This window comes from Podarcis bocagei (assembly GCF_964188305.1).
Source record: "Podarcis bocagei genome assembly, chromosome: 8".
Classification (NCBI taxonomy): domain Eukaryota; kingdom Metazoa; phylum Chordata; class Lepidosauria; order Squamata; family Lacertidae; genus Podarcis; species Podarcis bocagei.
The window spans coordinates 11924844-11952658 of NC_138133.1; the positions used below are offsets into that span (position 1 = coordinate 11924844).

General features: G+C 43.1%; 1 protein-coding gene across 4 annotated transcripts in view; it reads left to right on the forward strand.

Annotated features, from left to right (window-relative positions):
* Positions 1–4932: 4932 nt before the first annotated feature.
* ANKRD33B (ankyrin repeat domain 33B) overlaps positions 4933–27815 on the forward strand; it is a 48258-nt gene continuing 25375 nt past the window's right edge. For all 4 annotated transcript variants that reach the window (XM_081206445.1, XM_081206446.1, XM_081206447.1 and 1 more), the window contains exon 1: positions 4933–5785. In XM_081206445.1, the coding sequence (XP_081062571.1) occupies positions 5288–5785 (498 nt within the window). In that variant the 5' untranslated portion in view covers positions 4933–5287. The remainder of the gene's footprint in view (positions 5786–27815) is intronic.

A 27815-nucleotide genomic window follows, 5' to 3' on the forward strand; every position in this document is an offset into this window, starting at 1 on the left:
AATGTCATGAAATTTCTGCTGGATCCTGCTTCTCGTCTGCCAATAATATTAATGTCAAAACATCCAAGCATTCTTATAAAATACAGTATTTTAAATGTTTGATCATCAAGAATGTTTGCAGAGCTTGTTATTAAATGGGATCTTTGATGATAGGGATATTATTTGTCTGTAAGAGATCATATAGGCATGAGTAATATTGGGTTCATTTAACTATTACAGTATATTAGTGTCTTCCTTGACAGCATTTATGGAGTTCCAAGCACCCTCCCATTTAATTACCAGTCAAGGCCAGTTCTATTTAGGTGGAGAGAGAGAACCAGAAGAGCAGCTTTCAGACTAATAATAGCAGATCAGTATTTTGCCACATTTATATTCACCGCTGCTTGCTCATTTCAGAAGCTCCAGAAACCATGGAACACTATCATGCTATACTTTCTATAGACACAGGAGATGGAAAGTCCTGCTTAAGGGAACCATGTAGTCTGACAAGCCATACTGAAGAGATGTTATTATCTTTGCTATTTTACAGAGGATGGAATGAATCCAAAACTAAGTGAATGGCAGAAGTAGTAACTTACATCTGTTCTGTGCACCCCAACGTATTAGCTACCTTACAAGGGAAACAACTATTATATATTTTCCATGGTCCTCCCTGACTGCTCACCTTAAAGCTTTTACTAGTGGCATAAATAGATAGCTCTAGTTACAAATGTTGTTGACTTTCAAAAGTACTGTTATGTTTGTGTTTTTTAATTCACCGAATGCACACCTCAATCAATAGTACAGAAGGGAGTGAGGCCAACTGGCAATGGGTTGTGTCAGAGATGAAGTGGAATTTCATAATGCCAGTGGATAATTTAAGAGGTGTAGTAATTAGTTGCACACGGAGTTCCCTGTACAGGGAATTGATACATCTAAAGTCTAAGAGGGCAGAACTGAGGCTAAGGATCCCCTACTGGTGGAGCCATTGCACAAAGCACATTGCTTTTTGCCTTCTTTCAAGTTTTATTGGAAATCAATACATATTGCGAATCCCATCCATTTTAATGAAATCTGTATGGGAGAAGTTCCTGGTGAATTGTGCCCATATCATTAAGGATAATGAAAAAAGCTATCTAAGCTTCACTGAATGCAGGAGTAATTAGACTTCCAAATTTATTTAATGATGCTTGGCATCACACTGCAAGAAGAACATGTGCATCTTGGAACATGGAAATCCCTTCAGTGAAAGAACTGATGCTGCCTGAGGCTTTGTTGTTCCTTCATCATCCATACTTCAAACTTAGGAGTGCAGATAAAACACCATGAGAATGACAAAACATAACAAATATATTTCTTTAGAATGTAAACATGCTTCCAAAATACTCACCTGCTAACTGCTTTTTTTTGGCGCACCCTGACTATAATGCTAAAACAAATTTCCATTGATGGCAGATCTTAATATAAACTAGTTAATCTCAACACTTAAACCTGAAGCATATGAATCACAATAAAGACAGCACCTCTGAGCACATGCAGAGTGATTTTCACCTCTGAGTAACCACAGCCACGTGACCCATATCTGGGATTAGTGAAGGATTTTCAGGTTAAATGTTTTGAATTCTACGTCAATATTCAGCTCAAGCACATTCCGCACTACAAATTAAGCATATCTAAAAGGCTACTTGGATATAGTGGTGGCACCAGGGAGAAAACTCTTTTCTTCTCCTGCCACAATCTGCCAACACCACTATCAAATGCTCATATCTAGATCAACCAATGTGTATGGTCCTAAAGAAAAATGGAAAGCACAACATGGGAAGTTCTCTTTTACCTGGTCTCACTCCATGTCACAAAAAGTAGGACGTAGGGTATGCTTTCAAAATAACTTTTGAGATTGACTATATTGTTGCAAGACACACTGTTACAATGAAAACAATAATTAAAGCAAACGGGGTATCCGGATACAACATTTCACTGTCAAAAGCGGAGAAGCTGGCAAGTGTTTACTGTATAAGGCAACACACATTTGCTGCTTTTCTTTTAGATTATTTTCCCTCTTCCTTGGCTTTACCTTGCTGTATTTTTTGCTATACTGTATTTACCGTATTTTACCTTTTATTCTTCACCAATTTATCCCTTGCTCCCCCTCCAATGAAGTTCCCTTGATAGCTTTGTTAGAGCACACATAAATGACAGATTCAAACTAGTTTTAAATTGGTTTACTGTTACAGCTTCTTCCAAAGAACCATGGGAACTGTGGTTGAGTGCAACACTGGGATTCCTTTGATACAGAACAATCCTGTGGTGTTTACTTAGTTTCCATTGTGTTTAATGGGGTTAGGGATAGCCGACATGATGCTTTCCCATGTTTTGGGACTACAACTCCCATCATCCCTGACCAATGACCATGTTGGCAGGGGCTGATGGGAGCTGTAATCCAACAGCAGTATAGAGCACACCACGTTGCTTACCTTGTTTCCAGGCAAGTCAAGCTTGAGGATAATAAGTATAAACTGACCATGTCACGAAAGTACTGATCACACCAATAAATGATGGGTCATATTTGGTAGTAGCTCTGGCAAGTTGCTTGCAGGGAAGGAATTGTTACTTACCCTGAACAAGTTGTGCAAATAATTATTTGCAAGGATGATCTAAACTTACCCTGGAAATCCATTTATGTATATGTCTTCCTTACAGCTTTTTAATATGGTTATGAAAATACTAAAATTCCTGAATTTTAAATACGTGCTCCCTTTCCCTTCACTCACAAGCAGCAGCAGGGATAACAAGCAGGATTGAATCTATGTCAATCTGCAGAAAAACTTGCAAGAAAAAAAAGGTCCATTGGCAACAGACAAGCATCCAATAGAGAGTTCTAAATATAGATCACTCAAAGACAAGATGAATGGAACAGATCACAGGCATTTAAAACTATAATCCTATTAAATAGCTATGCTTGAAACTGCTACCTTGCAACCCTACAAAGGTCTTTACTCTGACGTATTTATTACACTGCTCCCTTTGAGAAAGGTCATCCTACTTCTGTGATTGTTGTTGTTCTTGGTATTACTTTAAAAAATGCCACAGAACCACTGCCTCCTTGGCGTAAACTCAATTGACTCTTGTCTCTGTATTGACTAGCTCCTGCGACTATTTCAAGGGATTTACTACATTCAAATAGGCGATTCCAAGAAAGCAGGTTCCGTGTGATTACTTTTCAAACGCATCTTTCACTCTTAAAATATACCACTAAAACATGTATAAAATGTACTTGTGTCTCTTCATACAATGGATTTGTACTTTTCCCGCAGCGATGTTAACTCAAAAGTTGCGATGTTAACTCCCGCAAAAGTTACGGGTTCCCGAATAGTTGTATTCAGCAACTGTAACAACTCCATTTATGTTTTAATTTACTATTCCCTACCCCGATTTTTCACAACCGCCGCCCAGAAAGTAAGGGGACATCTGACGACGAGCCTGAGGAAACTCGGAGGTGGGGTCGTGTAAAACATTAGCGAAGCCATACATGTCTGCAAAACTACTGAACTAAGAAAAGGAGAAGAAGCCCGGCAGGAGATAAAGTTGAAGGTGCTCAGGGAATTCAAATTACTCACCTGTCAATAGCAATTTTCTTCGCTGGTGCATAAAACCCCAACATGGACAGCTGCATGTAAATCGCTTTGCAAATGTGTCCCTGATGTCAACATGCTAAGCTGGAGCCTCAATCTTCTGGTGATCGGATTAAGAGTCACTGCCAGGAGTTTTCTAAACGTGTCGGTCGCTCTGTCTCTTCCCGCAGTCTTCCCCGGACCATATTTGGAACAAGATCTATCGCCGGAAATATTGCTTATTGTTGTGGTTTTTCTCCAGCACCGCCCCCCTCCCTCGTTTTCGCGACAAGGGCTTACGAAAGAGTGGCTGGCCTTCTGAAAAGCAGCCGGCGGCGCGGAGAAATTTTGCTTTAGCTCATCCGACCGTTACAATAAAATTTCAGGAAATCGGATGGTCCCCGAGGGAAGGCTCTCAGTTCAGCTGCTCCCAGTTTTGCCGCGTGTGCGAACAAACTTCGGTTTCGCTTTCTGGCGGGGAAAAAGCACCCTCCTGGTTGCAAAAGTCACCCTTTTGGTAAAAGCGAGGAGCTTTGGAAACCTTTTCGGAGTATTGTGCTCGCTTGAAACAGGATAGCGTGAGAAGTGCTGCTTTTGGTTTCTTGCTGGAGATCAGCGAGCGCCTTGCCCAGAAAAGCAAGAGGAAAAGAAAGTTTGTTGCACTCTTGTTTGCCTCGGCGTTTTGCAGCCCCTCTTGGAAAGGAACGAGCCTGGGTTTTCCCGCTTTGCAACAGCGTCAGGAGCGACCGCTCGTGTTTCCCCAAAACTTTCCACCGCCGTGTCACCCACGCGCATCAGGAAGCTGCGGCGGGAAAGGAGGTGGGGTGAGACGCTGCTCAGTCCCCCTTGGCAAGAAATGCCCTGTCATCCCAACGGCTAGGATAGCCTGGAGTCGCCAATGCCTGGTTTTTCTTTTTAACCTGACAAAAATGCGGGAAGAAACCCCCAGCTCTTTGCGCTTGGCTCAGTAGAAGTCGAGGTAGGGCAAAAGGATGAGTGCAGTAGTATTTTTGCATCTGAAGTCCGAGCAGGGTCTTTTGAGATAACGGCATAGATTATGGGGCGGGGGAGCGTGATCCTCAGTGGATCCCTTCTTGATCTTGTCGCTCTGGTGCGAGTTAAGTAGATTTGGGACCAAGAGACCTACTTTCTTGTGTGCATCTGAAGAGGGGCTGTGTTGCATGTCAGGGCACTGCAGGCCCCTTTCTTTCCCGAAAATACTTGCACTGGGTTTTGTGTTTTAGTAAAAAAAGAAGTGGCGTCCCTGTACAGAGGGAGCTCCACTGAGTGTGAGGATGTTGTCCTTGGGGCCAAGGTTTGTTCTCTAGAGAGCTCAGCTCTTGCTCTCACTGTGAAAAGATATCTATCCATATTCTGCAAAGAATCATAAAAAGATTTGGATGCTAGAGAGCTCAACTTTGCTCCACGCTGCGCACACACGGCATCCCCCTTATTTTGGAAAAGGGAGGTGGCATTTCCCTCTCAAGACTGGGGTGCCTGTTGCAGCTCTTTATGTCGCAGGCCCCCGGCCCCTCTTCTTCCCTCCCTGGTCATCCCGCCGGGCCTTGCACGTCTGAACACGGATGCATGCGTGCAGGAGACCTGGCGGCGCCTCAGGGGCGACCTTTTGCTCCCGAAGGTAAAAGCTCCCGAGAGAAATAAAGTCCAAACACCTCCCTCCGTGAAGGGAGGCGACGATGGTGCTCCTATCTGGAGACGGCAAAGCAGCCGGGGAGGGCCGGAGTCCCGCCGCGGCAAAGCACCTGCCCGTGCCGCCCTCGGAGCCTGCCGGGCCGGGAGCCGCGGCGCCTGAGGGGAGCGTCGCCGTCGGCTCCAGCCCAGCTGCCGGGGCGGAGAGGTCGCGAAGGGGCAGCGAAGGCGATGGCGGCGGCGGCGCTGAGGGAGGAAGCGACGAGGACGACGCTGGCGGCGACTACGAGGAGTACGAGGACTTCTCGGACCTCCCGGACACGCGCAGCATCGCTTCCGACGACTCCTTCTACCCGCCGCGGGCGGACGGCGACAGCGACGACGGCGACGACTGGTCTCTGGGAGAGTCGGACTCGTCGACGGGAAGCCCCGAGGCGCTCAGCCTCTTCCGAGCTTGCTGCACCAACAACGCCGTGGCCTTGAGAGCGATCATCCGGCAGGGGCCCGAGGAGAAGGAGGCCAAGGAGACCGACCGCAACAAGAGGGTGAGCACCGGGGTGCAGGGGTTGGGGGAAGCGCCTCACGCGACGCGCGCCCGGAGCGCGAGGAAAAAAGGCGGGAAAGTAGGCCTTAAAGCGCTCCCTCAGCTCTCGCGTCAAACGCCTCAGTTCGCCTCAGGCAGCCCACTTGTCCCTGTGTCCTCTTCTTCTATTATTATTAATTATTATTATTATTACTATTATTATTATTATTATTATTATTATTATTATTATTATTATTAGCCTGCTGCCCTTGCTCGCATTCACTCCGGTGCAAATCAAGCTCTGCTTGGTCCGGGCCTCTGATTCCAAAAGGGGCCTCCGTCAGCATATTCACAATTATTTATATACAGTGGTACCTCAGGTTACATACGCTTCAGGTTACAGACTCCGCTAACCCAGAAATAGTGCTTCAGGTTAAGAACTTTGCTTCAGGATGAGAACAGAAATCGTGCGGCGGCAGCGGGAGGCCCCATTAGCTAAAGTGGTGCTTCAGGTTAAGAACAGTTTCAGGTTAAGAACGGACATCCGGAACGATTTAAGTACTTAACCCGAGGTACCACTGTACTTATTTATAAGACTTCAGTTATCCCCACGGTAAAAAAAAAGGGGGGCGCCACATTATCTACCTGGCCCGGGCCTCTGCCTGGCTCTGCAAGGCCCTGCTTCTGGGCCCCTATCTTATAGCCAACCCATGGTTCAAAATCAAACTGTAGTTTAGGCAGGCCTGCCTTTGGCCTTTTATAATGTGCCCCAGTCACAGAGGTGCAGATCACAAGTAAAAGCCGCAACTGGCAAGGCCTAGCCTTCCTTTGTCCTCTTAGCTGCCTGAGTCCCAAGTCCCAAGGCTCTCTCCCAAGGACAGCCCATTTCTTTCCTGTCCGTAGTGTCCAGTCCCAGAATCTCCTTCTGGCCTCTGTTTCCACCCATCAGTCCGCTTCTCATGTTCCCTCACACACATTTCGCTAATGCAGAACAGAGTTGTGGGGTTGTGACCATCCCCACGTTGCTGCACTGGACAGACTGTAAGAAATGCCTCTTCAAATGCATAGCCTTTTCTTGCTTTAAATGCATGGAGAGTTTTCTGTTTTGCATTTCTTTTAGCTGCCTCGTCTCCTTGGTGACTATTTCCTCTCCCTCCCTCAACATAGCTTAACTCAAGTGTGAGCAAGGTCAAGATTTTGTTGTAAACCACTCTGAGGTCCCCCCCCCCCTTAAAAAATACAAAGCAGTATAGAAAGGAAGTGAAGAATAACAATTTTTAAAACCATCCTGTTTCTCTTTTCTCCCAGTTTACTCGTTCTCTGCACCCGTTTTTCAACCTTTAGTCTCTCTGTCCCTTATATTCTCTGAACACTAGGACCTCTTCCCAATCCTTAGCTCCTCTATGAGGCTGTAATCCCAGACAAATGGACAGCTTTCCCTTACTTGCAAAGCTACTGTAGACTATTTCCCTGAGCAAGTTCTGTCTATGCCATTCCACCAGCTCAGCCAGTCCCTTTCAGAAGTTTTACCACCACACGGGCAATACAGTGTAGATGGGGTAGGTAGAAAACACCACAAGGTAATCTTTTTTAAAATCTTAAACAGTTTCACGGATTCAGCATACATTGCTTTACTTTTTAGATGTTATGATTATCATGAAAAGGCTTTTGCGGACAGCTTCCACTGAGGCTGTAATAATGTCTAGTATCAGTCCCTGATTTGTACATCCTGAGCCCAAAGGCCATCAATAAAGGGTGTTACACCTACATCATATTTTGTCAAATACCTTGCACTTTTTTCTTGTAACTTTATTTACCCACTTCCCTCATGGAACTTTGAAGTGTCAGGCATAGCCCTATTGGCTTTAGCCCAAACGTAGCAGAGTTTTCCTGCACAGCGAAGAAGCTAGTTGCGGCAGTAATGACTAGTCAGCTAGACTCAGAAGAACTATTTACAGGATTTATTAAAAGGAAAAATAAAACCAGCAGAGTTTCTGCATACAAATAAAAGCAAAATAAACCCTCTCTTTCTCTCTCATAACCATACACAGCACTTCTAACTCCTAACACACCTCACATCAAACTGTGCTAGCAATCCCTAGATAACAGAGTTGAGTGCTGCTCGTTAACCAATCAGAGTGAGTGGTTTCTAGGTCAAGCAGACCTGGGCTTTCTGCCAAGAGTAAATTGACTCCAGCTTGAGTTAATTGGAGAAGCTAGAATCTGCAAGTTTCCCACGAGAACCAATTAATAGAAACTGAAACCGAAACTGAACACCCCCTCACAGATTCTGCTGAACAATTAACACCAAGTACACCTATGTAGGAGATTATTTTTCCAGCAAACCTAAACCCTTGCACATTCGCTTGTTCTTTATCTTTGCCAATGGTTTAGTTAACACATCTGCTACATTTTCTTCACTTGACACATAAGTACAGGTGATTACATTGTCTTGTACACAGCAACGTACATTTTGGTATTTTACAGAGATATGTTTTGAACGCGATTTGAAACCCTCTGTTTTACTTAATGTTATACAAGCTTGATTATCAATGTAAACTTGTACTGGTTCTCCACAATTTACATTTAAATCTGCCATCAAATGCTTGAAATAAATCACCTCGTTGCACAATTCACTCAATGCGGCGTACTCTGATTCCGTTGATGACACACTTACAACGTCTTGCTTGCGTGACCGCCAGCTGATTAAAGCTCCACCGACCATTATAACTAGTCCTGTGACAGATTTTCTATCTGGCAAATTTCCCCAGTCACTATCGCAGTAGCAACTCAACATTTCATCCTCTGAAGAATTTAATTGTAACATATAGCCAATTGTCTGCTTGAGATACCTCAGAACTTGTTTTACCCCTTTCCAGGCATTTAGTGTGGGTTTTGAGACCAATCTACTTAATATGCCTACTGCATAGCTAATATCAGGTCTGGACCACTGTGCTATATACAATAAACTTCCAATTACAGAGTGATATACATCAGGGTGTTCAAATTCAGGACTCTCATCTATATGAAGTGTTTTTATGAAACCTGGATCCATAGGCACCGCTGCCCCTTTGCAATCCTGCATCCTGTATGTAGTCAGTAGTTGTTTAACTTTGTTCTGCTGACTAATTAGGCAGCTGCCATCTTGGGCCCAGCACACTTCCAACCCTAGATATGTCCTAACCGGGCCTAAGTCTTTTGTACACCCACCTGCAGCCTACAATCTTTGCCCCCTCAGGCGCTGCTACTGGTGTAAAAACCTTGTGCTCATTCAGAGAGGACATCTCTTCCTCCATTGCCTGTTTCCAGCGCTCTGCCTCCTCTTTTGGTAACTTTAACACCTCCTGAAAACTCTTGGGCTCTGCAATTACACTAAACACATTTGCAGTATCAGGAGAAAAACGCACTGGAGGCACTCCTTTGTTTTGTCTTTTAGATCTTCTGGGAGAAAATTTTTCTTCTGACCCACTTTCCTCCTCAGAACTACGACCTCTCTTTTGTTGCTTAGCAACTGGGCTCTGGCTAATTTCACTTTCTTGAGAGCTCTTGTCTGAACTTTCCTCCCCCTCAGACTCTGATTCTCTGTGTCTACTTTCAGAGTCATGAAGCTCCTGGGAAGGTTCAAACCAAACCTCAGTATTGGCATGTAGTCTCTCCCAGCCACTATGTTCACAAAAACTGGCATTCCTGGAGATCACAATGCCATTTGTCCCTTCAGCAAAGCGGAAACCTTTTCCCAGCTCCTGGTAACCCACAAACACTAACTGTTTGGTCTTAGGATCTCCCTTCTTTCTCATTTGTTTCGGAATTAATACCCAGGCTTTTGATCCAAACACATGCAAATGGTCAATTTTAGGTTTTTTCTGAAACAATTTAAAGTACGGGGTTGTACCTATTGTTTGATGAAAGATCCTATTTTGGAGATAACACGCGGTGAGCATGCTCTCCCCCCAATAAGACATGGGCAAATCAGCATCATCAAGCATGGCAAACATCATATCTTGTAAAGATCTGTTTTTTCGCTCTGCAACGCCATTCTCCTCTGGGGAAAAAACGTTCGTTTTTCTATGCCCAATGCCACGCTTTTGTAACCAATCTTTAAAGGCATTTGACATAAATTCGCCACCTCTGTCCGTCTGAATCCTTTTGAGTTTAACAGACAGAAATCTTTCCACAGATGCCACCCAGCCTTTAAACTTAGTGAACACGTCACCCTTATTCTTCATGGGAAAAACCCAGGAATAACGCGTGGCGTCATCCACAATTGTTAGTGAAAAACGCGATCCACCCCTGCTTACAGCAAATGGACCAATTACGTCCATGTGAACCAGCTGTAGCGGTGACTCACTAACTCTGTCACTTCTGGGGTAAGAGACTCTGTGGGTTTTAACCTTTTTACAGACATTACAATCAAGGTACTTGTTACAACTCTTTAAATTACCCTCATCAGCCAATTCAGACATTTTTAGTACACTTTTCCAGCAAGCATGCCCCATTTTCCTATGCAATAAGTGCACACAGTTGTCATGTATAGCTTTGTTATTCACTGCAGGCTGAGATTTACTGACTACTGCTGCAACTTGAGATCCTGCTTTAAGCCAAAACAAGCCTCCCTCTGACTTAGCAGTGCCTAAAATCTCACCAGCCTTTTTAATAATGCAACTGTCTCCTTCAAAATACACTTTAAACCCAGCTTTTAGCAAACAATCTACAGACATCAGATTGCTCCTTAATGAAGGCACACAAAGTACATTTTGCAGGCATTCACGAAGACAAGGAACAAAAACTGCACCCCCCGAAATCACTTCGGAAGTACTTCCATCTGCTAGAGCCACCTGGCTGCGCTGTGCTGAGTTCTTGGAAACAAACAATTCATCTGAATTCACGATGTGGCGAGATGCTCCCGAATCGACCACCCAGACCGCTTGTTTCTCATCAGCAATCTTGACCTCGCCGGTCACCAGCTGAGCCGACTGTTTTCGTTTGAAGAATTTCTTTTTACGCTGCTGCTGCTGCTGCTGATCTCGTCTCTGCTCCTGCACCGGCAACTGAGACTTGACCAACTCCGGACATTGTCGTTTTAGATGCGCCGAAGACCCACATCGGAAACAACGCCTAACAGCAAACGCTGACTCCTCACCAGTACGCTGCTTTTGCTTCACCTCTGGCACGGCATGAGAACTCCTTCCAAACCGCCCACCTGTAGAAGCCTCTGCAGCCAACAACCTTTCTTGCCTCTTCTGCCATTCTTCAATCAAACGCCCAGTAACGTAACTGACTGATAAATCATGCTCCTGCATGCCTTCTAGAGACAAAACTAAATTATCCCAGCTTTCCGGGAGAGAACTCAAAATAATAGCCACCTTCTCCTGCTGGTCTAACGCACAGTCTCTTTCCTGTAGCGCAGTAAACTTTAACTGTAAACTGTGTAGGTGTTCTTGCATTGTAACCCCAGGCTGTAACATTGCCTTGTACAATGCCTTGCGAATGAACAGCTTGGAAACCGCTGTCTCACGCACATGGAGTTCTTTAAGTGCTTGCCACACACCTCTAGCTGTCTTGATTCCCCTCACATACGGCAACTGGGAATCTTCCAGCCCCAAGACAATTGTGGCCCTTGCTCTTTGGTCTTTATCGAGGTCTTCATCATCAGGCTTCGCAGGAAACTTACTCACCACTTGCCAGAGACGATCCCTCTGCAGCACTGCCTGCATGCGTTCCGACCACAGCAAGTAATTGGAGTCATTCAGACGCTCAAAAGCCATCTGAACTGGTTGTGAGGCCATCTTGAGAGCGATGTCCCTGGAACCCGGAACCAGCTACTCACGACCACCGAGAGAGAAAACAGGAACCACAGCACCCAGCACTCACACGCTGCAGCTGTTGTCCTTGTGTCCGCTGCGTCACCAGCTCACCACGGTCAGGAACCAGCCAGGAACAACAACTTCTGGAACTACTGGAACCAACGCCGTTGATGCTGACACCACCGCAACTCAGGCTGGCAGCACAATGCCCATAACCTCATGGAACTTTGGAGTGTCAGGCATAGCCCTATTGGCTTTAGCCCAAACGTAGCAGAGTTTTCCTGCACAGCGAAGAAGCTAGTTGCGGCAGTAATGACTAGTCAGCTAGACTCAGAAGAACTATTTACAGGATTTATTAAAAGGAAAAATAAAACCAGCAGAGTTTCTGCATACAAATAAAAGCAAAATAAACCCTCTCTTTCTCTCTCATAACCATACACAGCACTTCTAACTCCTAACACACCTCACATCAAACTGTGCTAGCAATCCCTAGATAACAGAGTTGAGTGCTGCTCGTTAACCAATCAGAGTGAGTGGTTTCTAGGTCAAGCAGACCTGGGCTTTCTGCCAAGAGTAAATTGACTCCAGCTTGAGTTAATTGGAGAAGCTAGAATCTGCAAGTTTCCCACGAGAACCAATTAATAGAAACTGAAACCGAAACTGAACATTCCCTGCCTTTGATGTTTGACATTCTGTATGGACAGCTCCTGGTGCTGGGGCTTGAAATGCAGTGGGATACCAGGATCTGCAGGATCTGATTTCTTTCCGCAGGGCCTGTAAGACAGAGTTGTTCCGCCTGGCCTGTGGCTTGGAATCAACTTGATCCCCTCCCCCCCTTTCCTTTTTCCTTTCTCTTTTCTCTTTCTGTGATGGAACTCCTATTTGGGGACTTCCCTGGCTTTTTTCTGGCCCATGCAAGACCAGTCTGGATAGTTGGCCTTGGTGAAGACTTGACATTTTCATCCCCCAAAAAGTTTTTGATTAGAGTTCCTACTGAAATTAGGCTGCATTTTTAATGTTTTAATGTCGTATTTTAATCTTGTTTTTAAGTTGTATTTCAATCAATTATTTTTATACCTGGTGTCAGCCGCCCTGAGCCCGGTCTTGGCTGGGGAGCCACTTTTAGACAGACGTATCATCATCTCAGTTCTTTTCAGGTGGAAAATAGTTGGGCCTAATCTCCCACTTCCTTTTTACCCTACTATGACACATCCCACTTCCTTAAGAACTGTCTCACTTTTTTCTCCAGCTTTGAAACAACTTTCAAAAACATCCCATATCCTATTTTGTTTTGCTTTGAAAATATCCCTCTTTCTTCAGAAACGTTGTTCTTCTCTTTCTTTTTCCCACTTTGGGCACTGCATGTGTTTCTATGCAGATACTATTTTCCATTGCTGGTGATGCTGTTCGGATGATGAAGTAGCAAGTAAACAGAAGTAAAAGGGATAATTTCCAGTAATCTCCACGTGTTAAACATAAGATGTAGATTGGCCCTTACAATCTAGGAGATGCTTTAATAATTGAAACAACTGATATTTATCACATAAATGGATTCCCTGATTTGATAAAGTTTGGCCTGAATACACCTGCTGTTTTACACTAACAGCTAGCTAAGAAGTGCAGTTTATCTTATGTGCCATCAGTAATGAAATGTTTCTCAAATATTTCCCACATAAAATTGATAAGGTACCTTTATCCTCTAATCTGTAGTGGCTTTAGTACACAAAAAAAATTAATAGGCAAACTGGGCCACAGTAGATTAAGATACCATGCTTCACACCTAGTTGAACAGGTAAAGGTGTATGTATGTGTGCATGTGCAACAGAGATTTCACACCTTTTAGACTAGTCTTTAATCCTCCACTCCGGATGATGAGTATGCTATAGAGGGATGTGTTCATGGGTATATAATACATGTTATAGTATCCCTGTCTATTCTTTTCCTATACACTCATCAAGGATTATGTTGACAAAGGGAGGGAATGCAACTACAAAAGTCCCCAGCCACCACCAGTCCTTACAATCATTTATTAAAAGACTTTCCACACCACCATTACTGCCAAGGAAATTTTTGTTCTACTGTATTGGTATCTGTACATGTCCTCAGATACTCACTCCATCTCCACCTGCAGCCTATGCTTTAAATAACTTCGGGTGTTGTGCTCTATTCATGCAGAAGTCCTATCAGAGACTCCTGACAGCACTTTCTAAGTGTTCCTATAATATGTATTCTTGTAGTAGAAGCCAGTGGAGCTGCACTGCTCTCCCACCTTCCCAATCCCACATATCTATGCCTCATATCAAGAGGGGGAGAGGCAAGGCAGTGGTTTGATGGGGTCCGGGGCCAGGGGCAGATCTAATCCAATATTCCTGTGCTGCACTCGCACCAAGCTCCTGCTACCTTGCTCCTCTCTCTCTTGGTAAGTGATAGGAACACACATCATTGGAAAGATAGGACTGCAGGCTTTGTTACAGGTATGAGTACAAATTTTAATATATGAACTATTGCAGGACTTCTCAAACTTTTTGTCCCCAGAGCCCAGCTGAGACAGCTAAAAATTACTGAGGCCCACCAGTCACAAAAGGATGATGCAGGGACAGTCAGTCCCAAGATGAGGCAGAGTTTGACATACTCAGCTTGCATTTAAGGACATAATTTTCTACTGATATCTAATTCGTCTTTAGAAATTGCTAAATTCTTTGCTACAGCATTTTCCTAGTGGCAAGGAGTACCATAGCTCAGACTTCCCCAACTTAAATGCAGACATTTGCTGTGGAGGTATTGTGACTCAGCCTTCCCATTCCTGGCAGAATTTACTAGAAGCTCTAAGGAGAAAATATTTTCTTTTATATTTTTCCCTTCCTGCACTGATATGTCCCTCAACCATTTTTACCCATCTCCTATAATATATTCTCCCATTCTCCTTTCACACTCAGGTTGTACTCTATTCCATTCTCCCCACAACCAGCCAGTTTCTTTCAGCCTTCCTCCCTGGTACTTTAAATTCACATCTTCCTTCTATAAGAGTTTTCCTTTCTTATCCTCCTTTTCCATTCTCTGTTTAATAAAGATGATTATATTAACCCTTTATCTCATTTTTTTCACCTCCTCTGGCCCTTTCCTCTCAGAAGAAGGAGACCTTCTTTTCCCCTAAACAAATCTGTTTCTTGGTCACCTTTACTCTGGTCAAGGAGTCATTAGTGCCGGTACTGGTCCAGCCAAAAGACTGGCAAGACTAGGGAGCAGGGAAGGCAGGCAAGGAGGCCATGAGCAGGCTGTGATAAAGAGGCCCACCTCAAAGTCACCCAAGGCCCTTTTGAGAGACACAGAACTATGACATATGTATATCATGAACATGGACGTTTTATTGTTTTGTTTCAAATGCTGTAAACTACCTGTTTTGGAAAAGGCAGTATAAAAATCTTGAAAATATACAAGTCCCTAAATATTATGGGTACAGTCCAGCCAGAGATTTCTGTGCCATTGATTTCATTGTGAGAATCAACTGTGTGCTTAACTGTCTTATCATTGAAATTAGTTGCACCCAAAATTGCTTACACTAGAATGGGATGTGTCCTATATGTGCATTCATGCATTTTGTGGGTACAGATGCAAGTTCATGCATTGAGGTAAGCATATACTTACGTGTATATTCTATTACTAATCTAAAATAACAATGTCAGAAGGCTATTAAGATGACTGGGTAAATTTAATAATTCATAAATAATTTAAATTTAAAAACTCTAATATTGCATCAACATTTTTAATACAAGAGAAAATTAGTGCTGAAATATAGTTTTGCTTTTATACTCAGTACTTGTTTATAGTTTTTCCCTGATACTGGGGTCATTCATTTGAGCCTTTAATTTTTCCCATAGTAAATGGGAATAATTCACTTTTTGAAGGGTGATGGTGTATGTTCTGTATTAAAACACACAGAGTTGTTGCTAGGCTTCTTCTTTTTTAACATGAATGCTGAATTGTGAAGTTGCTTCAGCAGCCAGGTGCTAAACATAAGCCTATGAAGCAATACACCAGAGAGGAGCACAGAAATATCAGAATCTCATAGGTATACATTATTTTGCTCACTAACCAAGCAAACATGAACCTATTGCAACCCATTGTAAGCACACATCAAACAACAAACTTGTCATAGAAATGAGAGTTCATTCCAGCTATTGAACAAAACTATTGATGAAACAGGGTAGGATTTTCAAAAGGAATTAAATCTTTTGGAGAGCTTCAAAAATAAAGACCCTGGAATAAGCAGAGAAAAGCTCTGTTGCATGCAACAGTGATCTCTTTTTTTTGTATGTTCCATCTGTACTGTTTAAGGTACTCAACATTGAATTATATAATCAAGACTATGTCTCATCTGCAATTCTATACTTGGGGAAATTGTCCTCGGCTACTAAAACATGATCTAAAATAAGTAGGATTTAAAGGTAAAGGTACCCCTGCCCGTGCGGGCCAGTCGTGTCCGACTCTAGGGTTGTGCGCCCATCTCACTTAAGAGGCCGAGGGCCAGCGCTGTCCGGAGACACTTCTGGGTCACGTGGCCAGCGTGACGAAGCTGCTCTGGCGAACCAGCACCAGCGCAGCACACGGAAACGCCGTTTACCTTCCCGCTATAAAGCAGTACCTATTTATCTACTTGCACTTAAGAGTGCTTTTGAATTGCTAGCTGGGCAGGAGCTGGGACCGAAAGACGGGAGCTCACCGCGCCGCGGGGATTCAAACCGCCGACCATGCGATCGGCAAGCCCTAGGCGCTGAGGTTTTACCCACAGCGCCACCCACATCCCTTTAATTGCTGGTAAATTGGTAAATTGATTATAGCACTCATACTAAAACAAACCCCACACATTCTGAATAGAGTGTAAATAGAGACTGTTTTCTTAAGGATTTAGTTAAATTAACTAACATGCCCCTTTTGGGATTTATTTGTTTTTTAATTCATGTGAGCAAAGTCCAATAATATTGAAGAAGTGTTCAGTATCACAGTAGACCAAGGATTGAAGTGCCTTGTAAAAATACACCCTAGAGGGCTAATTCACACAGTGATGTACATTACATAGCCTAGTGTTATACTTACCCTACTTCTCTGAGCAGTGAGAGAGGTTTCTTGGGTGTGGCAGTTACCTAGGCTTGGTTTCCTTTGTATAGTAGTCATTTGAGTCTTTTGGCCTTTAATGATATTTGAATTTATTTGCAAAAATATAAGTTTAACACAGCTGGAGACAAATAGCTGAAACATTACAGCACCAAAATCTGTTGCCCTATATCAGATCTCCAGAGAGTCAGCCGATACCCCAAAATGTTTATGTAGCTGACAGAAACCCAAGGCAGCACTCCCTCCCTTTCTCTGTCACTCTACAATTCAAAAATAGCAAATTAAGTAAGTAGGGAAAATATGCCTTTCCAGGGACGCGGACTTATAAAAAATATTGGGGGGCCCCGGGAAAGCTCATGAATAATAAATAAGCTCATGAATATGCAAATAAAGTGGCGCCGCCTCCTCGTGAGCGAATAGGGGAGAGCGTGCTGCGCCTATTAATCAGCTCTGGAGCGGAAATTGGGTGGAGCTTTTGCTCGGGAGGGAGGGCAGGAGGCATGCAGCCCGACCCTGTGCATTTTGGGCTGGGGGAGGGGCGGCGATGGCGCTCTGCTGGAGGGGCGCCGGAGATTATTGGGGGGGCGGAGCCCCCCCAAACAATTTTTTGAGGGGGCTCAGGCCCCCTCAAGCCCCATGGAGTCGGCGCCTATGTGCCTTTCTATCCCAGTTAGAAATTTTTGGGAAGCAACCAGCTAGCAATCTCCCTAGCAAAATATGTACCTGAAAACCTGTCACCAAATACTGGGAATTTTCAGCATCTTCAAAGCCTTCTCTTATCTAGACCTCAGATTTTACAACCCCATCATCTAGTATGCCCAATACTAGTGGTGATTAAACTCCCCTTGGCTTGATTTCTCTCATTGGGTTCAGCAAAGCAAACTATTACTCCCAAAATGGAAATTAGCTTGTTCTTCCCTGAGCCCAATTCTGAAATTCAGATCCCATCATGTTTCTGTGATGCAATCAGTGAGAGCCTCACTTTATCCTGAGAGATCCTGCCCTGCCACACCTTAACTTCCCACTAGCCCCATTATGGTGAAGAAGCCATTCTGTGGAGCCTCCCTCCTTTCTTTGGACCTTGAACTCTGCAGAAAGAGTGTATCAGGTAATCTCCAGGGAACTCCACTGTCCATGTTACAGAAACACCCTTTAAATCTATGTTTACCGGGATACCTGGCACCTGACTACTGTTGCAGTTACATAGGCACCAGATAAGATGATAGGTCCACAGTGATACCTCCTTACTGTTGCTGAGAAGAGAAGTAATGCTGGAACAGAGTTCAGGGGCTCACAGGGGATTGGGGGATTAATGGGGTATTAAAGTCCCTACCAAGCTCTGTTGGTCCAAATTTTGGAATTGGGCTTGTGAAAAAAACAAGGTATTCTCCAGTTTGGGGGATAATACCTCAATTTGCCAGGCCAAGTTCTGAACTGCATGAAGATTTATATGCAAAGGTTTAGATGATTAAACAAACAACTTTGCTTAGAAAAAGAATGCATTTACACAAGGATATTCATCTCCCAATAAGTGCAAATTTAAATGAATGAAATCTGAAATAGCTCTCAGAGATCAAATACCACAGACAGAATTTTCCCATTACCCCAAGGACCTTTCAAATGGTGGCAGGACACACTGTACAGTGGTAATCATCAAGTGTTGATAATTCATTGATAAAACATCAATATGTGTTTCCCCCCCTAGTCTAAAATTTTACATAATCAATATTTTATACCATCCCAGGAGTAGAGATAGGTCATAAAGTACCCAAATGTGGACAGGAACTAGACTAGTTTTTTCCAATTGTGTTGTCTCCCAAGCAAGAAGTGAGAATTATATTCTATAGTTGGATTATCTAGGCTCATAATAGTTTATTCTGAGGTTCTCTCCACTTCACCTAGAGCTTTTTATCTGCATTACCCTTGGGAAATTTTGCTGTGTTGTTTCACATGTCACACTTTTTTTGACTGGCATTAACTTGCTCCAGCAGAACACATTGTTTAAAAAATAGCTAGCTCTTGTGCACACTGTCATAGCTGACCTATTTTTGTAGAATATAATGGAAACAACTGTGTACAGTAATTTAATTCAGGAATCCCTCCCCCCGAAAAAATATTCAATATGTGACACACTGTTAATGTAGACTTTGCATTTAAATTGGCATTCTCTTTTAAAGACCAAACAGTTAAGAGATTTTTGCAACGTTCACTCCACGTCATAATAAAGAATAATTAAGAACCATATGAAGATTAGAGCTGCACATTTTATGTTGTCACATCTGGGTGCAAATTAGTAATTATATCAATTGTTAAAACCACAATGTGGAAAGATTCATTTTTTCCAAGTTATTTTGTTTTTTCTCATGGGAAACAATTCAAAACTACTCTGTGAAAATCAGACTTATTCAGTTTTCTTTGCAAATTCCCACCATTTCTAAGTTCTTTGAAGTTAGATGCATTTTGTGGGGAAGAGCCAAAATGTATTCAATCATATTATGTGCTGCAGATGAACCTTCATTGTGGCATGCTAGAATTTTTGTTTATGTACCATACAATGCCTCCTATTTAATTATACCCATGACTGAAGTCTCTGAGGTCTCCATGTGAATGAAAAGCTGAAAGCCGTGTATGATGATAGGTATCTTTAGGGATGTAGGATTTATGTGAGTAAAGTTGTATTTAAATAAGTAGGAGTTCTGACTGCATTTGTACTGCAGAATTCGGCTTCTAAAATTTTGGCTTGCTGCAGGATTGCAATAAACACCTTGTGAACACGCAATTAGATTGCACATCATTTTTTTAAGTAATTGGTGGAGGACACTGAAATTAGTGTTTAAAAGAGTAAAATAAAAGCGTGTTTAAAAGAAATGTATGAAAATAAATCCTGACAGAATCCTCAGCAATATAAAATGCATAGTTTAGTACTTAATAGCCTGGTCCTCTACATCTGCTATCAGTGTTTTTTGCCACTGGAAATTAAGCAGCATCCTATGCTTAGTTCATAGTAGTATCATTGTACTTAAGAGAAAAAATACAAGAATTTGTAAACATTTCCACTTTGGGTAATTGTGTCTGTCGTGCTGTTATAGCAAGAGTAGTCAGTGTTGGGTCTCCATGATATTACTTAGATAAATAAAACAAGCACAGGGTATTAGGTCCACTATGTACATAGGTTCTAATATGTCTTTCCATGCAAAATTCTAGCATTTTCCTTCTTAGTGTAGGAGTAGCCAAAGAATGGCAGCTTCCAGGCAAAAAATGTCATGTCAAAACAGTCTTTGCTTTGCTGCTTCCCCCGCTAAATGCTGGAATCAAGAAAACATGGGATGAATAATTGGCAGAATCACTGTCTGTGGGAATTGAAGGCTTGGCAGTACAGTAATGAGAAACTGCAGCAGCACATTCACTACCTAGGGATTGCTGAGGGAGGGAGAACTGTGATGGAGGACTGGGACGGCTATGAGCAGAGGAAAGGAGCTATTGGTAGTGGCTATGCAAAGGGAGATACAGTGGCAGAAGCTTATCTCCGCAGCCGCTTGCTTCAAAAGAGGTGCGGGACCTCTTTTGAAGCAAGCGGCTGCGGGGAGATCGCTTCTCTCCACAGCCGCTTGCTTCAAAAGAGGTGCGGGACCTCTTTTGAAGCAAGCGGCTGCGGGGAGATCGCTTATCTCCGCAGCCGCTTGCTTCAAAAGAGGTGCGGGACCTCTTTTGAAGCAAGCGGCTGCGGGGAGATCGCTTCTCTCCGCAGCCGCTTGCTTCAAAAGAGGTCCCGGACCTCTTTTGAAGCAAGCGGCTGCGGGGAGATCGCTTCTCCCGGTGCTCCGAAGCCGGGCGGGGGGGCGGGAACACCTTCTGAAGGCGGGCGGGGGGCGAAAGTCTTTGTCCCCCCTGCCTGCCTTCCCAGGGGCTTTTAAATCGCCCCGGACAGCGGAGAAGTCCTCCGCTGTCCCGGGCGATTTTAAAATGCCGCCCGCCAGCATTTTAAGATTGCCCGGACAGCGGAGAAGTCCTCCGCTGTCCCAGGGTTTTTTAAAATGCTGGGGGTGGGAAGAAAAGCCCTTGTCCCCCCTCCCCAGCCTTCAGAAGAGGTCCGGGGACAGACTGTCCCCGGACCTGGTCTGAAGGCGGTTTCCCTAGGAACGCATTAATTGATTTTCAATGCATTCCTATGGGAAACCGTGCATCGCAAGACGAAAAAACCGCAAGACGAAGAGACTTGCGGAACGAATTAATTTCGTCTTGCGAGGCACCACTGTATCTGCTGGGTGAGGTGCATGCTTGTATATATCTTTTAAGCTTTGTTTACTAAATATAAATCAAATAAACATGCAAAATCATATCTCCATTGATTTTAGGGCAATGGATTGTAACCCATGTGTAAGTGAGGAGACGGTTGTATATGTGTTCTTAGAAGTAAGCCCCGCCCTAAGTAAATTAAAAAATGTTACACATTAATACCTGATTTTGAATACTGGAATTCAATTTTATTTATAAATTAACATAAATCAATGTCTTTTGATGAACTGTAATCTTGCTGGCATGATCAATTTTGCTGATTAGCTACAAAGTGGATGAAATAAAGTTGTAATTTAGGCAGCCCATATTGTTGTTGTTTAGTCGTTTAGTCGTGTCCGACTCTTCGTGACCCCATGGACCAGAGCACGCCAGGCACTCCTGTCTTCAGCCCATATTAGAAAAAATATTATTCCTTTTCGTGTTCATATTAGAAACACTGATGACTTTCATGAAAGCATTAAAGTGTTTTCTGGAAAATACATGAAACAAAGTGAGTGCATTCAAATTAACTCTGAAAACTGATTTTAAAAGGATTCAAGAGGACTGTCATGCACACTTTGCCTTCTCCATCAAAGTAGTTCTTGAAGAGATGGGTTAGTTTAGAGTCTCGGTAAGGGACCATCTTATTGGTCCCATAAGTTTGATGCTCCCACAGAGCTTCAATACAGGTCCTCAGCATCATTAGGGTCTGATTAATATTCCATGCTTCCTGTAGTCTGTTCCCTTGCGCTTTGGTTCTGTTTGTTTTCCCACTCCCTGCTAAGTTAACCAAATATAACTGGCTCAAGGTTATCAGCTCTCTGTCCTGTAGAACATTATCCCCACTGGCATCCAGTGGCCCGTGCGGGCCAGTTTGATCAGGAACACACTATGGGAACGGCTGGATTCATGATTGAGTTGAGTGTTTGCAATGTGCCTCTTCTTTTGCCCTCTCCAGAAGACTTCAAAAGCTTCCTCCGTGGATTTGACTCCAACCTCCATGCATCCTGCAATGTACATGTTAAGGTTCTGATCCTTGTGGAAAATTTGGAACTGGGAAAGTTTTGGTTTGATGGGGTCGAAGGGGCCTTCATCCAAAAAGTCATAGATGTAGTTGTTATAGATCTCAATGTTGGAGACAAGCACACTGTAAACATTATTTTCATCAACTTCTTCTACTTTGCAGTTGTCTTGGACATTGATCATATCAGTTATTTCAGGGTCAATTTGCCACCAGTTGCTAGATGGAGTTTTTGGAGTCTGAAAAGCTTCTAGTTTCAAGAAAAGCTTTCAAGTAAAGCATCAACATCACACTGCACCTCAATCCTGTTCTTATCATCCAGCTTGAACACATATTGTTTGGCCTGCAGAGATCCTATGCTGTTGAAGATCATGTCTAAGCAGCAAGGAAGCAGGCCACCGCCACCAGGAGAACCAGTCATGGTGTGGGTTTTCCCACTTCCAGTGACACCGTATGTAAAAGGGAGACCATTTCCCCCATGAATCAGATCATCCGCTACAGGTTTAGCAACATCAAACACATGTCTCTGAGACCCGCCAACATTAAAAACCTCTTTGAATGAATATTGAACCTCCTTATACATACTCCCCATTGCGGAAAATTCGGTATCCATCTGGTGGGTGAACCTTGACTGTTGTAGTATTTATCACTTTTATGCAGCATTCTTGGTCTGGCACACTGACTGGGCGCAGCCTGCAGTATACCCCAATAAGGTCCTTCAGACTTCCTGTATCCATTTTTCTGCCCAGGCTTCCTTGAGGTTTTGGTTTTTGCGGCCTCCTTCATCCCGCCGAGGCCGCCCCACTCGTCTTTCCTTGCTGTCCTCTTGGTGAAGGTTCGATTTGAACATTCCCTCCCTACTCTGGCTTTCCTGAGATCGTATAAATCTTTCAGATCATGTGTGTGATTCAAGACGAGTTGTTTTTAAAGTGGTTGATACACAACAATATAGCAGCCTGAGTCAAGATGCTTATACTGTCAGAGTGAAAGAAGTCCAAGAAAGGATATTCCCACCTTGAGTTGTGAGCTGGCTTTAGCATGAAGATCCTGGCCTGTATCAAGCCCAGGTTCCTCATTACATCTTAACTGGGGAGCTAATGTCAAGTCAACAAACCAGGAAAATGAAACAAGATCATATTTGGATTTATGAAACTTCAAACAATAATCCAAACCAGGCTGCCGTGTTTGTTTGTTTTTTTAATTTTACCCTCATGTGTGCTGGTAACACCTCCCCTCCCTCAATCAGTGGGTCTGCACAGGTGTAACTAAAGCTTGATTTTGGACTGTGTTCTCTCTGCGAAAATCTCATACTTAATCCTCTGTAATCTAAATCTTTGCTAAAAATAGATTTTGGAGGAATAGAGTAGTGGTTGCTTCTACATGCAGATGACAGGAAATGGCATTATCTGCTAAGATGGCTGATATGGTGACTAGTTTTAGCATTAGCATAAGTTTAAAGGATTCCTTCCAAAATTTGTATGAGAATATACAGTTTGGCAGAAACTCTTGGCCTACAAAAATAAGTCGCGTTTCTTAGGGAAAGTGACATCACATACAACAAAATTTATGTGCAAGGACATGTTCACTTTTGCTTCTCACAGGTATGTTAAAAATGCCTATCTTAACAGAAAGCGTCTGCTGAAAGTGAAGCAGAATGTTTTTTGGCCAGGTGCAACTAGGTGGCTTATACTCCTTTAACCGATCTCAGCAGATTCAAGGCCAGCAGGAAAAGCTGTCATGGAAACTTCACTTGCAGCTGTAGGCTATTTGTTTTTTTTTTTTTTTTGCATTATTTATCATTTTATTTGTATGCTGCCCTTCCATAGTTAAAACCATGCACAAGGCGGTTTACAACATGAACAAAATTGCATAATTACAAACATAACAAAAGTCGTCATAAAAATAAATAAAACATCAAAATGATTTCCACATAAGATCTAGGATAAAGATACAAAAAATAATTTAAATAACTGCAACAATGCCCTCCTCCCAACCAAACCCTCTAAACAGTACCCCACTTTAATGGATTTTAGAAGCAAATACAAAGCCTTAAGAAAGCTAAATTGTGTGATATAATATTTAGTGACCTGGCTGCTCTTTAGTGATGTGGATTTTCTGGAAAAAAAATGAACTGGAACATTTTCTCAGGGGAAAGCCTCATATTAGACTGATTTGCCTATGGAAATTTGTATCAGATTTTTTTTAAAAAATTTTTTTGCAGTGGAAAATGTTGGGATGTCCTAGGGAATGATCTAATTTACCATGTTTATTTAGTAAATTAAACTAAGGAAGTACCCCATATTAATTTATTGTTCCAATACAGCTCAAATGTAAGGACAGTGACCTGGATTCAATTAACCTATTGTGCTAGCAGAAACCAGCACAAAGGCTTCTGCTAGTGCAATGGGGCTTTCCTCCCATGTGCCCCTGCACTTCCTTCACATCTGCTCTGCTTCTTTGAAATATCTTTTTAAAAATGTAAATTTGGAAGTGAGGATTCTGTATCCTGAAGCAGGCTTCCAAAGAGGAATTCAAACAAATAGCCAGAACGTGTAGACACAAAGTCAGAAAAGCTAAAGCACAGAATGAACTCAGGCTTGCTAGAGAGGTTAAAAGCAACAAAAAAGGCTTTTATGGGTATGTTCGTAGCAAAAGGAAGAACAAAGAAACAGTGGGGTCACTCAGAGGAGAAGATGGTGAAATGCAAACAGGGGACACAGAAAGGGCTGAACTCCTCAATGCCTTCTTTGCCTCAGTCTTCTCCGATAAAGAAAACAATGCCCGACCTGAAGAATTTGGAGCAAATGATTCAGCAAAGGAAACACAGCCCAGAATAACTAAGGAGACAGTACAAGAATATTTGGCTAGTTTAGATGTATTCAAGTCTCCAGGGCCAGATGAACTGCATCCAAGAGTATTAAAAGAACTGACTTCCGGGGGCGGCGCGAAACTGTAATGGCGGTCCTCTTCGTTCTCTGAAGAGGGGCTCCGCGGAAAAGGGTCGTTCGCTGCGGCATAGCGACGACCCATTAAGATAAACCACGGGTAGAGTGAGCCCGTGGCCGTGGGACTCGGCGGGCACCAGAAGCTGCTCTGAAAACACAGAAGGGACCCCGTAAGGAGACCCGGAGTGAAGGAGGGGTAGCGGTGCTGTGAGTTCATCGCTCTTTCCGCGGAAGTGAAGCCGCGCGGCTGTTGCAGATGAGCGCTGATCCTTCTTCCTAAAACCAACACCAAACTGCAAGTAACATACCCGTGAGTAAAGGGGTTTAAAATTTGGCAAAGAATTTGTTGAATTTGGCTGAAAACGGGAGACGAGAAAAGGGAAGTCCGTCTTCCGACATTGCTGACAAGATCAAAGCAAAGCTTTAAAAAGCGGAAGCGCTTGAAACGGGACTGTGGGAAGCTTTAACTTTTTCGTGCTATCAGACCTGCTCTTTTTTTTTAAACCGAACGTGGAAATGGACATTGATTAAAAGAAGTAGTAAATGGGGACTTTCCTCCTATCTCTTTCTTTCTTTGGGCTGTATTTCTAAGGAGCCAGATCGTCGGGCTGCCAGAGAGGGAGACTGTGTTAAGCTGCGGAAACAGTTGCAAAAACTTTGCTGGAGCGTAACTGATACATTTGAGCAGAAAAGACTGGATGTGATACTGTTGCAAGCACCTCTTGTGAAACTTTGCTGAGCTATAAAAGGTGCTTTGGGGAACTTTGAGTCTTTGAAGGGACTGTTGGACTATCGGATTTACTGAACTGAAATAATTTGGAACTTTAATGGCGGATTACTTCCTTCTTTGTCTTTGAAACCTGGTGGCACTCCCCCTACAGGGCTTTCGGATTATAAAATCCTGGGAATTGACTTTTGTTTTGAATTCCACTTCACTGGTTGTTTATAACTGAATTTGTCTCTCCCATGGAACAATAGACAATCTGACCTTGAACACTGACAGATGTGTAATGAGTGGTGCAGGGAGAACAAGAGCATCTAAAGCTAAGGAATCTAAAGAGGCCAAGGAAAAAGAAAAGGAAAGGAAACCAGCACAATTTGTACAAACAACACTGACCCAAGGACGCCGATCGTCGGTTCCAGCTGTACTGGTGACTCAAAGGGAGCAAGGGGAAATAACCGAGAAGTTCACTGAGGAAGATATGGCAGCAGGTGGGTCAGATACACTATTAAAACAAATATTGGAGCAATTATCAAGTTTAAACCAGAAGGTGGACGACCAGTCTTTGAAAATAGATAAAGCGACTTCCTCGATTCAAAAATTGACTGAACAAGTTTCCCAGCACACGCAAGCTATAGAGAATTTGCAAGGAGCAACAGCGGAAAATCGGGAATTAGCCGGAGAAGCAATTCAGAAAGTGGGAGCTTTACAAAAAGAAGTTGAAGAAATAAAAGGAGAAGTCAAGCCCCTGCACAAACAGGTGGGTGAACAACAAATTTATCTGTCAATGGTGGAACTGAAAAATCGCGAGAGCAACATCAAATTGAGAGGCATCCCGGAACTCGAGCAAGGAGACTTGATTGGATACTTGACACAGGAATTCTCGAAGTTCTGGGGTTTAAAGGAAGATACAGATTTCAGGATTGTCTCGGCATATAGACTGGGAAGATTGGTAAGGAAAGACAGATCCAGGGACTGTTTGTTAATTTTAAGATCAAAGGAAGAGAGAGATAAGATCCTAGGTCTTCACTTCAAAAAAGCAATTGAAATACAAGACAAAAGGGTGGAAATTTACAGAGATATTCCGAGACAGTGGCTGGACCTCAGAGCCACCTATACAGAACTAGCAAAATTGCTGAGACACAACACAATTCCCTATAGGTGGGAGTTTCCACAAGGATTATCCTTCACCTACAAAGAAAGGAAGGTTAAAATTAGAACACCTGAAGATAACCAAAAGTTCCTTCACGACCACGGAGAAGATCTCCAAAAAGGAGCAGATTGGCTTCCAGCCTTACCAACACCAATACTGCCTGGAGGCGGGCTAACGCCTGCACCCTCGGGATCTGAGCAAAAGGAAGGCACCTCATCCTAAGAACATCTTAATTAGAACAGGATGTCTCTGCAGCTACTTAGTTGGAATATAAATGGCGGGAACTCCCCGGAAAAAAGAAGGAGGATATTTCATATCCTAAAAAAAGAACAATTGGATGTAATATGCCTTCAAGAAACACATGTGACTAGGCTCCATAGGAAAGTATTAATCAACAAAAGACTTGGCCAAGAATTTATTTCATCAGACAAAGTCAAAAAAAGAGGCGTTGTAATTTATGCAAAGGAGAACCTGTCACCAAAATTTCTATTTAAAGATGATCATGGAAGAATTCTCGCAATTGAAATTCAAACACAAGGGGAGAAGATTTTGATATTAGGAATTTATGCGCCAAATGATGGAAAATCAGAATTCTACAAGAAGCTGCATGAGACAATGATGGACTATTTGGACTATTCAAATATTATTGTGATGGGAGATATGAATGGGGTGGTGTCAACAAATATGGATAAATCCCAAAATCAAAACTTAACAACAGACGGCAGACTTCCTAAAACCTTTTTTGAAATGACAGACAATATGGACTTGATTGACATCTGGAGGACAAGGAACCCCTTGGGTAAAGAAGGAACCTTCTTTTCTGAGGCCCATCTGTCATGGACACGAATTGACCAAATTTGGATATCTAGAGGGCTGGCACCGAAAACAAGAAAAGTGGAAATCTGCCCAAAAACCTGCTCCGACCATAATGCCTTGAAAATGGAATTGAGACTTATCCCAACTGGATCCTTCAGATGGAGAATGAATGACACCTTGTTAAGAGATCAAGAGATTGTTAAGA